The 12223-nt window shown below is 41.0% G+C and overlaps 1 protein-coding gene across 1 annotated transcript; it reads left to right on the top strand.

The window, feature by feature from the left end:
* Positions 1-101: 101 nt before the first annotated feature.
* SRD5A1 (steroid 5 alpha-reductase 1) lies at positions 102-10683 on the top strand. The gene is made up of 5 exons (XM_059478441.1): positions 102-427; positions 2455-2621; positions 4975-5076; positions 7211-7361; positions 9398-10683. The coding sequence occupies exons 1-5, from the start codon at positions 102-104 to the stop codon at positions 9462-9464; spliced, it is 813 nt and encodes a 270-aa protein (XP_059334424.1). The 3' UTR covers positions 9465-10683.
* The last annotated feature ends 1540 nt before the right edge of the window (positions 10684-12223 follow it).

Raw genomic sequence — 12223 nt, 5'->3', positions numbered from 1 at the left:
CCCCACCCACAACGGGCGGGCGGGGGCGGGGCGGGGCGGCGCGGCGGGCACGCCCCCGGCGGCCACTGGCGGCGCCAGATGAACCGAGGCGGCGGAGTGCGATGGGCTCTGCCGGCGATGGCGGCGTGTGCGCGCTGTGGCGCCGGGCCGAGGGCCCTGAGGAGCGGCGGCTGCTGGAGCTCTTCTCCTACGGGCTGATGGCGCTGGGCGCCGTCTCCTCCCTGCTGCTCCGCTTCATCCCCATGCCCTACGGCCGGTACTCCTCGCGGCGCTTCGGCTGGCTGCTGCCCGCCCGCCCCGCCTGGGTGCTGCAGGAGCTGCCCTCGCTCCTCGTCCCTCTCGGGTTCGCCGCCTGCGGCGGGGCGGTCGCGGCCGCCCGGCCCAACCGCGTCCTGCTGGGCTGCTTCCTCCTGCACTACGCGCACAGGTGCGGCGGCGGGCGGGCGGCGCTGCCCGCGGGCACCGGCGGGGCTGGGGCGGATGGCGGGGGCTCCCTGCGTGCTTGGGGTAGGAGAAGGGGTCGGTCTTCATAGAGATACCTGGCTGCTGCTTCCTGACTGAAGGGGTTGAGGTTCTTTTAATTAGCGTTTGTTATTTAATGTAATAGTTACTGATGTCTCTTCTGCTTCGCTGCACTGCGATGTGCCCTGTGTTGTTACGGCAGCCCGGCGAATTGCCGTGGCCATGCGGTGCCGGCTGCCTTGTGCGCGCTGTGCGCTGCGATGCTCCGGCGATGCTCTTGGCGCTCCCTAAGCGCCCCGCTCCATCCCTGTGCTGCTCCTGCTGCTGTGCCTCCCGCTTCAGCAGTGGATTGAGCAGGCTGTCTTAAGGTCACTGTGTTACAACCAGGAAAGTTCAGCACCTTGTTCTGATATAATCTTGATGTTGCTAAACAATAGCTATTTTCTAATTATATTGTTCAACATTGTCTTTCAACATAGCGTTCGTTGCAGGAGTTGGACTGGATGAGCCTTGTATGTTTCCTCCAGCTCAGTGTATTCAATGATTCATTAAAATACTGGCAAAGCTGGGGCAGAGTGCCCTATGTTGCCAGGTAGTCAAGAGTATTCAGGCATTTTGTAAAAATACTGGGAGAAGGCAGCTTAGTCGGAGCCCAGGTGCAATCGTGCTGTTCTCTTCAAGTTATGGACAGTAGCTACTTGTCGTACTCCACGAGTAAATTTGCCGCCAAGACAGGAGGGTTAGGTTTGTCAGGTTTATTTTAAGCCCCTTGTGTGGCTGATATGTTATTTTCTGGTACTTATTGAGAGAAGCTCTTGCTTTTGACCACGTGTGTTCCACAGCCTTGTTGTGGGGAAGTATATGACATATGGTTGGCCTGGAGGCTGCCTTTGAAAACCTGCAATTGTGTCTTTGCTCCCCCTTTTTCTATTCTTAAGTGTAAAGACATTAGTTTGTACATGGGATCTCAACTCATTCTTGATGTCTGGGAATAACTAGGAATGTGAGGAAATGATTTGTACAAAAAGGTGAGCTGTGCTGCAATTTCTTTTTTTCCACTTGCTTGTTGCTATTGCCAAACCCAAGGGACTCTTGTGAAGGTAAGTGTAGACTGGAAGAGACCTCTGTTATCTAGTTCTGTTTCTTGTGGCATTGCATGCTTTAAATAATCCTGTAGTGAATTTATTACTCTTTCTTGAAAGCTGTTAGGGTTGGACTTCCTTTGGAAAGGTTATTTTGAAGCAGTTGTCCTTGGGTAGGTGGAAAACACATGAAGAATGCTCAGGCTTCAGTGATCCTGCTTCTGTATCATTATAGATCATAATTAAATCAATAGACAATTGGGAGTTGGCTAGTACCACAAGAAAGAGCACAAGAGTATTCACCTGTTCTTCTTGTTTGGAGCTAGTTTGCTTACTTGCATAATCCCCCAGGAAAAGCAATCAAGATTCCTTTCCCAAATGGGATGGCAATTGAAGGTTTGTCACATCTTTAGAGGTGTCATAGAGTAGACCAAGACTGTCAAGGTGAAGCAATTAATGTTTTGGCTTACAGGATGGGGAGGAAACTGAGGTCAATTAGGTTAATTTAAAGGGGATTGACTTTCCCCCTGGAAATACTGGGGGAATTTAGTGGAGGGGTCTTGTTTCCTAGCTCATCTCAGAAAGCTTGATGATACAACTGAGGGTTTAGGGACAAAAATGGACTGTACTTAATATCAGTTGTCTTTATGCTGCTCACCAAAGTGATTGCTTTGGATGCAAAGTTCAAAATTTCTGCCATACAGTAGAGAGGACTGGTTTTGTAATTCCAACTAGGCAAAAAAAAAAAAAAAAAAAGTTTTAGATATTAAAGCAAGTGCAGCTATCCTTTCAGACACCAAGGGCTGGTGCTGAGAGTTTGTAAAGTAGGGTAGTGTGGACAATGTTTGGACTTCAAAACTATCATTTTTGTGGTTAATACAATAAATTTGCTTTTATTTGTTCGCTATAGGGCACTCATCTTTCCCCTTCTGATCCGAGAAGGAAAACCAACGCCGTTTTTCACTTTTGTGTTAGCGCTTCTGTTCTGTGCTTTCAACGGGTACTTGCAGGGCCGAAGCTTAACCACCTATGCAACTTACCCTCCAGGCTGGCTGGGTGGCTCATGCTTCATTACAGGTGAGTTAAATCATGCCATGAGAACATCAGGTGTCATTTGCCTCTGTCTTCATAGCTCTTAATTTTTTATTGTGATTTTATGGTATCTTCAATGCCATTTTAGAAGTCTTCTCATAATTTTCTCATTGGTGTAGCTGGAGGCCTTTTAACCTTTTTTAGCCTTTGAACTGACACTACTTTCTGCAGTGCTAGATGATCTGATTGTCGTCTTTACTCTCTAACAACTAAGTAAATCCAAGTTAGGTTTTTTTTTTTCATGTGGAAGCTTGAAGCCCGACATGGAACCAGCAGCATGCAAGTTTAGAAAAAGCAAAGCTTTTCTGTCTAACATGTAGATTAAACTAAAGTAACAAAATCATGGAGTAAAAAAATCTAGCAAGGGTAGCTTCTAACTACTGTTCATAATGCCATGGCAAATGCTGCAAGTCCTTGGTGTCAGGATATCTACATTGGATACGCACACAGGCACCAATCCAGCTGCCCTTGTAATTGGGGGGTGGCTTTGTCAAATGACAAAACTGGCCACACAAGGAAGGGGTGGAGGGGTTGATCATTCACTCCCAGTTGGGAAGTGAGGTTACATTTATACTTGAAGGATATGATTAAAAGACTAAGGTATTTAGTGACAAAGTAATTTATTTATTCAATTTTTTTGTTTCCTAGACATCTACTTTTGCCTGCTGTCAAAATGATAGTACAATTTCCTAATGAAATCTTTATAGGAAGATCATTTTCATCTAAAGATAAACCACAATGTTTTGCCTCATCAGTCAAAGGCAGACTAGTGGGCTGTGTAACCTCTCACTGTGGAACCCTTTTATATAGTTTGTCTGTTTTGTGGACCACAATAACTTATATCTACAGCAGTAATTGATTTGGAGCAGGAATATGGTTTTGATGTGATTTCTTCATGGTTTCTCTGGACTGTGTGTTGGTTTAGTTCAGAGTAGTGAACTTGTGTGTTTTCAGAGAAACAGGAATGTTCTGCTTCAAATGCAGAACCATGAGCTTGCAAACCAAGAACGTCATAATCTTTCAGCACGAACCTTACACCTGAATGCCAATTAAGAGCTTGTGAATTTACCAAGAGAGTTGGTGCAACTCTGAAGTGGTGGCTGCTATAAACAGGACACCAACACCTCTTGTGTCCTTTCCTAATCTGTCTGCACTTTTAGTTGGAAACTTCTTTCTTCCTTTGCTTGCTTTAGTTTCTTCAAACCCTTTGCAGTATGCCATGTCTCTTCTTACCCCTTTAAGTCCCTATTCAACTACTTCCTTTGAATGTTCATGGCTAACTCTTTTGTGCATCAAAACACACTTCTTTAGTAGCAGTTCTGCAAAGCAGAACAGCACCTGTAACTTACAAGGTGCGGGTTACAGAACATCAGCTCCTCAACTGTTACATGAAGCTTTTTATCTGGCCACCAGGCAACTAAGCACGTGTGTCACCTCTGCTCTCATTGCACATCAAACCTGAGGAGCGTGTATGTGTTGTCCATATCTGGGTATAATCTTGTAGACAAGGGATGTGGTTTCCAGTGTCTCTCCTAATATGCATAGATATCTGGATGCTCCAGATGATTGTGTCTTGTTAGGAAGACTAATCACAGAATCTGAGATGAGGCACTGGTTAACCTCAAAACACAGACCTTATCCATTCCTTATCAGCAGGGAATGCTGCCTTCAAGGGAAGATAACATAGGTAACATGTTGCCAAGGGATAAAAATAATGGATTTAAATCCTAAATTCCTTTTGATTTATCCCACCCTCATGGCAACATAAGGATGCAGAGTGTGACAACAATCTCAGTTTCTGTGAAAGGCTGTAATAAATGGCTAAACCGTTTTGCTGAATGATTAAATGGCCCGTTAATTCCTTCACAGTTGTATTCCTTTTATGGCACAGAAATCTGTTGGGGAAATTCTGATGTGCTATCAGTAACATAGTCAAAGGAGAGTGAGGCTAAGATGTGTCCCTCTGGGAAGATTAAAAATGGCTGTTTCCTTCAGTGTGTAAAATCTTAGTATATTTTTCTATGTCAAAGTTAGGGAAACGTATACGTTACATCTGCATATATATGCACGTACATACATTTATATAAGTCTAGCAACATAAGAATAAACTTCATTTTTAAAGTCCCATTTCCTGTCTAGGGAGTTGTTGATACTGTGAGCTCTGCTGATTGAAGAGCACAGTGTGGGGCTGGGACTGTGCAGAATGTCACCAGAGCTGTTTATGCTGCTTACATTACTACTGCTTTGAGACAATATTCCTAACGTGCTATTGGACTCTAGTTTGTTTTCTGAACAAACACAGTGCACTAAATATAGTATTTTCAATATTTCTCTTCAGGTTTTTTAGGATGGTTGATTGGCATGGCCATCAATATTCATTCTGATCGTATTCTCAGAAATCTGAGAAAACCAGGGGAAACTGGTTACAAGATACCAAGAGGTAAGTAAAATGGTAAAGAAATTAATACAACATAAAGAAGTATCTCTCATATAAGAAGAGGTGGAGAGAGCTTAGACTTTTCAGACTGGAGAAGAGAAGGCTCAGGGAAATCTTACCAAAGTTTATATATTATGAAGAAAAGAGAACCAGGCTCTCCTTAGTGGTGCCTATTGACAGGACCAGAGGCAGTGGACACAAAATTCAAGCACATAAAATTATATCTGAATTTTTTTTTTTTTTTTTTGGCTGGGAGGATGGTCAAACACACAGGTGTGGAGAAGGTTGCTCAGAGAGATTGAAGGGAGACTCGAAACCACACTGGGCATAGTCCTGGACAACCTGTTCTGGCTGATGTTGCTTCAACAGTGCTGGTTGAACAAGATTATCTCAAGAGATCCCTTCCAATCTAAAATGATTCTGTGTGAGAATAGTCTTCTAAAGCTTGGTGTATTTTAGAGGAGATAGTAATTTATGATATAAGAGGCAACTGGAAATAGCATTTTGTTTTCTACCACGGGAAGTGATTTTATAGTTTGGGAAACATTTTTTCCCCCTGAAGGTAAATATTAGAAGGAATCTGTTTCATTATATCACTTGACTTGTGCAAATCTTTGGGTTTCTTGACCAACATTGGCTATATTTTTAAAAAGGGGTAAAAATGTAACAGCGTTGCTCAACTTTTCAGAGAATCAGCAGGTGGGTGGAGAAGAAAGACCTAAATTATTCACTCAGTGTGGGGGCAGCAGGGGAATGAAGAAAGTTCTCAGCATGTGACCCATCTCATGTCCAATATTAGAGGGAGGTACCTGAAGTAATTGGACAACAGCAACAATTTTGAAAAGGGAGACACAGGGAAAGGAGGACAGAAATGCAAATGAATTTGGCATTGTAAATTCTGGCCTTCGGGGGAAAATGGAGAATATGAAAGGCTTTCTTATGGAGCCTATATTGAGGTGTTAAGGTTTATTATCACTTTTAGAAACAGGCACTCTTCTGGTTACATTACACTCACTGAGAGCAGAAAGATAATATCTCTGAATTCTGTTATCTCACTACATTTTTTTTCATAGTTGTTGCTTTTTCTTGGTTGTTAATTTTTTTTAAATAAAACTGTAAGAACTAAGATATATAAGGTAGACTGTTATTTTTCACCAAAAGGTGAAAATAATTATAATTTTAATAGATGTAAATGGAAGTGCTCATGTGAAAAATTAATATGAACATACTATACTGTGTTCAGTGTACAAAAAGGATCTGAAGGAAATACGGTATTTGCTGTAAGATCAGGAGTAGCTGGTCTTTTTGATGTTGCTTATCCAGTTTAAGTGCTAGAATTTCACTTTTCTTTTGTCACAAAGGTAGTGTAATTAGAGAGCAAGGTCAAAACATGTTCTTTATTACATTTGCCAAATACTTGTTTGTTTAGTCCCACTGGTAAAGCACATACTGAGATGTTATCCATTTGTACACCAACTTGAGAATTAGGGTGAAATTCTTGATTTATAAAATTCCCAGCAGCTGAGTACCAATTGTTTATGCACAATTGTCTATACAATTGATTTAACACAGACTGCCAAATTTTCAGAGTGTAGAGGCTGAAACAGCAGATCTGATGAGGAATGGGAACAAAAGTGCAATAACTCCAAGTTAGAGAACAAATTGGGAACTTTACTTCATAGTAATAGTGTTGTTCATAATTAATAGCATTGTTAATTATTAACTTATATTCTAAAGTACTTAAAGAAATTAAATTGTAGGCTAAGTAACCCTATGAGTATTTTCTGGGGCTCAAGGGGAGCATGTTTTCTATTTCTACGTATTTTAAAAAAGTTTTAGGGTGTGATGAAAGAACATGTCATTAAGTAATTATTCACAAAGGCATGTACTTGCTTCTGATGCTAGTAAATCTGCTTTTCTTTATTTAAAGAGGAAAAGTAGAGCTACAAAAGGGTCTGTCTTAGAATGAGGTCTGAAGTGTTCCTTCATGGTGCAGCTTGAACTGAAAAATGCTGTCTCCACTGCCTTTAAAAATCAAATAGAGACATTGGTGATATAGCTCCTACTTGGTGTACAGAAAAGGTAACATTGAACATCCTGACTAAGGTATTTTGAACTAACTCTGTCCTGCTTTCAGGAGGAATGTTTGAGTATGTCAGCGGAGCCAACTTTTTTGGAGAGATCCTGGAATGGTTTGGGTTTGCCCTTGCCTGCTGCACCATTGAAAGCTTTGCATTTGCCTTGTGCACTCTCTTCATCCTGAGTTCAAGGGCAAGACAACACCACAAGTAAGCGTTCCTGCCTTGTCAGTTCTGTTGTCTCTATGCCACACTGCATTTCCATTTCACAAATTATGCCTCATCCTACAGGGATGTTGCAGAGCAAGTCTTGTGAAAGAGAATGTCGCTGTAGGGTAGAATATGATAAAGAATACTCTGAGAAAACTAAGTACTGCAAAATTTCAGCAGAATAGTATAGAACATAAACACAGTACAACAAGGGGGTCAAAATAATGTTTAAATGAAGATAGTTCATCCTGGATCTGTAAAAATTATAGGCAAGTTTAGCAATATTGTCTTAATTAAATCAAATACCATCCCTTCTCAAACTTGTTTCTCTGATATATAAATTTTTTAAAATCACCCAAGCTGTCTTTAACAGGCACACTTCATAGTCATGTCTGTATCATATTGTCTATAATCAATTGTATGGACATTATGAAAACAGTTCTGATAGATGACATTTAATGAACTTTCTGCTCTAAACATTCTGACTGTTCATGTACTGTATTTATAGTGTGGCTTTCCCGCTAACAAGAAGGACCCTAATTTGGGGAGACTTGTTTCCTGAAAGGATTCTTGTTAAGGAATAGCATGCTTAAATGAATTTGAACATTTTAATTTTATTTTGGATATTTTCAGCTTCCTGCTTTGGTTCTCATGTTGAAACTTAATGGCATAAAAGGAAATAAACATGAATTTAAGGAGAAAATGGGTTGATAAAAAATACTGACCATCTGTGAGGGCAGTGGAGTACTAAAAACCTCCAAAAAGAGGTTTTCCTGTTCCTTGTTTGTAGGATGTTTGGGTCTGTCATACCCTCCCAGTGAACAAGTTTCTTCCACTATCTAACCTGAGCCTTCCAAACCTGTTGCCTTTGACCGTCTCTTCCTGTTTTATCACCTGCTATTAGTGAGCAGAGTTGCAGAGTATCAAATGCAGAGTTGGGAGGAGCATTTGAAGGTAGTCCAGTCAACTGGTGTGTGGCAAACCACAAGGCTCTGCCCAGTTGCCCAGGGCTCATCCAATTGACTTCTGAGTGTCTCCTCCTTGTCAGATGAAGCAAGGACGGGTTCTCCTGCCTCTCCCTGTGTATTACCTTCTTCAGGCTCAAATTCCATGGTTGGTTTCCATCAATCTTAAGCCTTGATGGTACTCCTTCAGAACATCAAGAAAAGCTAAATGTTGTTAAAGGAAGTTTTTTACACTAAAGGAAAAATGCATGAAAATGGAACAGGGGTACAGGAAAAAAATCCCCAAGCAACTAAAAATAGGAAATCTGTGTAAGTGCAGAAACATGTTAGTGTAGTTTGTTTGTTTTAAAAACTTAAAATAAATGACTGAAATGGGTAAATAGGGTAATAATTGTATTGCCTAGATGCAGGTTGCACCTATCATGCTTTGCATGTTTTGTTCTGTTTATTCCAGCTTTGATCTTGCAGTTGGTTAGCTATTGATATTATGAATATCTGCACTTTTGAGGAGCCCAGGTGAACTTAGTTCTTTTATTTCAGAGAAACAGAATAAATATTCAAAAATAGGAGTAAACATGCTTCTTATGAAAGGTGAAAACACAAATACCTGATAGGGCTTTGCAATTTTTAATTGTCCGGATTTGAAAATAGTGATGGTCTTTGAGGGGTGTTAGCAATAAGGCAAGTGCAATGTTCATCATGTTCAGTTTGTTTACCCAAATTCTAACTGAAGCCAAAGATGCTTCTATGCAGAATGGGACTCTCCTTCCAGTGTGTGAAGTTCCCATTTTGAAAGAATGGGTTTTCCTTTCCCTGACATATCTCACCACATCTGTTGGTTTGATTTCCTATTGCTGGCACATGTAACTTAGTTTTGTCATATTTAGTGATTAGATATCATTAGGATGAGTGCAGTAAATGCCATTTTTCTATCCAGAGTAGGTTATAAAGGCTTTTTTTTTTGTAGACAAAAACATGTATGGATTAAATTAAACACATTGTACAATTCTTTCATTTCCTCAGCAGTGTTTTGAAGACTCAATACTCATCAGATTTTTCTTTGTTTTTCAGATGGTACCTTGAGAAATTTGAAGACTATCCAAAGGACAGAAAAATTGTCATCCCATTTTTGTACTGAGCCATGCTTTTAACACTTTGACATGGATGCTTTTAGAAACAGCCAGCATTTTACAGATGCTGGCAGGTTAGCAACACACTCAGATCATCACTGTGGCAAAGCCTTTCCATCAGTGCTGCTATTATTTACTGCTTTTTCCTCTTAATGGTAACCCAGAAATCTGATGGACAGGGTGAATAGGAACAGAAATGGTTTTCCAGCAGTGAAGCACCTTCATAAATACATTAGGCAATGAGTCTGAATTGGCATCATGGGAAGTACTGTGCACAACTTCTGATGCTTCTTTTTCTGCCTGTGAGGGCTTCTGCCCTTTCCACTCAATGTAGCCAAGCTGTCCTGAGGATTGTGCTGTGAGCTCAGCTGCCCTCACTGCAGTCTGGATGGTGTGTTCTGCCTACATACACAAATAGGGTTGGTTTTATTTTTTTTCCTTACCTTACTAAGCCATTAAATTCCCCCTACCTGCATTTCCAGAAGAGCTGGTGATGTAGACCAAAGAATTAGATGAATACAGTTGCTTTTAGATGAGAGGCAGTGTTTTTCCTTCTCTTTGCACCCTTACAAATATAGGGGCACTGCACAGACAATATCTAATAATATTTACATAAAAGTTGGACTGCTAATAGATTGTCATCTACCTCTTAAACTGATAGCTATCTCAATATGCAATATGTGTCTTCTCACTCTAAACTGGTTTTGGAAGTCTACTTAGGGTACTTAGGCCAATCTAGCATTGTTAACAATTGTGTAATGTTTTCTAACTTAATTTATAAAAAAACCTTGATATTTAAAAAAAAATTTCTTACTATGCTGTTTTAAAAAAATCAAGTGTCTTCCTTCTTCTGTTGCTAACATTCTAGATTATTTTATATTCTAAAATTCTGGAGCCCTGTTTCTGTTCTCATCCCCCAACCTTTTACTCACAAAGGACTCCAGATGGTTTCAAGAACATGATGGGATCCCAAGCATACAGATTTTCAAGTTTTGTGTCTTTTGCATGATTGTAATAATAGTCTTTTTTTTTTTTTTTTTTTTTTTTTTTGTAAAAACAAACCCAAAACAACTCAAGGGAAAACTAAAAAAAAAAAGGCAATCCGACAAAGCCCCGGAGTGAAAGTGAACAACCAAATTCTAATAATTAAAAAAATTTAAAAAACAAGCAAATGAACACTAACTAAAAAATCTTTCCACAAAACTCTGCTGCTAATATAATTTGAAAATAAATGGAATTTGAACTTTTGCCAAGTGTCATCTGCTCTGTTTGCACTTCTGTGTTGGGTTATGTTCTTCAAAATAAATTAGTAACATAATTTTGCCAGATGCTAAGTTCTCCAGTAGGGTATTGCAGTAAGATTTGTTTTGATGAGCAGCAAAAATGCTCGCTGGAGAGAGAGGATGGTGAAGAGTTTGATTTACTCCTCAACGCTAAAATGGAGTATTTGACAATGAAAGTTCAATAGTTCACTTAAAGCATATTCTGAAGATAATTTTAGAATCTTAGGATATCTCTAAATCTTGTCATCTCTGCAGCATTTTTTAAGATCTTCTTGTCTAAATCATCCACCTATCAAAATCTCTTTTAGTGGAAAAAAATATAGGATTCAAAAACTGCTATCTACCTTATGTAGTTTATTGTGAATTAATATCTTTTTTGGGTTTGTGTGGCCAGATTTTGGTGATGGGTGCTACAGGGGTGACTTCTGTAAGAAGCTGCTAGAAGCTTCCCCCCTGTCTGGCAGAGTCAATGCCAGCTTATCCCGGGGCCAGCCTGCTCCTGACCAAGGCTGAGCCCATCATGAAAGACAGTAATGTCTTCTTAATAACATATTTAAGAAAGAAAAAAATATGTTCTTGGGCAGAGCGCCATCTGGGCAGATACCAAGTGGAGGAGTGGGAGGAGGCACTTCAGGTGTTGGGGCTGAGATTCCCCTGCTGGAGCTGTGCCCCTGCAGGCCATGGAGCACCATGGGGATGCAGAGACCCACCTGCAGCCTGTGCAGGATCCTCATGCCGGAGCAGGTGCCTGCCTGAGATGAGGCTGAGAAGCCATGGGAAGCCTGTGCTGGAGCAGGGTTGTGACAGGGATGTTTGGAGAGAGGAGCCCATTCTAGGGCAGGTTTCATGGTGGGACTTGTGACCCTGTGGAGAACTCATACTGGAGCAGCTGTGCATGAACCGCTGCACCTTGTGGAAGAGCAATCCACATTGGAGCAGTTCATGGAGAGCTGTTGCCCACGGGATGGACTCAGATGGGAGAAGTTCATAGAGAACAATCTCCCATGGGAGGGACCCCATGTTGGAGCAGGGGAAGGCCTCCTCTCCTTGAAGAGCAGGAGAAACCACAGGTGATGAACTGATCATAGCCCCCATTCCCTGTCTCTCTGAACCTCCCTGGAAGAGGAGGTAGAGCTTGGGAAGAAAAGTGGAGGGAAGGTGTTTTTAAGATGCATTTTACTTTTCATTATCCTGCTCTGTTTTTGTTAATAATAAATTCAGTTAATATCCCCAATTTGAGTCTCTTTTGTCTGTGGCAATATTTGATGCTTGATCTCTCTGGTAGTTATCTCACCCCATGAAGCTTAGGCTTTGGTTTCTTCTCCCTATCCATTTGTGGAGAGGAGTGACAGAGTGGCTTTGGTGGACACCTGGAATTTGGCCAGGGTCAACCCACCAAAATATCTTACATCTTCAGGGATATTTGTTTAAAAATCACTGGTCAACCTACCAGTAAAATATCACCTTTCTGCAGCACTTTAGAC

This window comes from Ammospiza nelsoni, chromosome 1 (genome assembly GCF_027579445.1).
Source record: "Ammospiza nelsoni isolate bAmmNel1 chromosome 1, bAmmNel1.pri, whole genome shotgun sequence".
NCBI classification, from domain to species: domain Eukaryota; kingdom Metazoa; phylum Chordata; class Aves; order Passeriformes; family Passerellidae; genus Ammospiza; species Ammospiza nelsoni.
The sequence above is the reverse complement of the archived record's forward strand: the minus strand, read 5'-3'. Positions and strand labels throughout refer to the sequence as shown.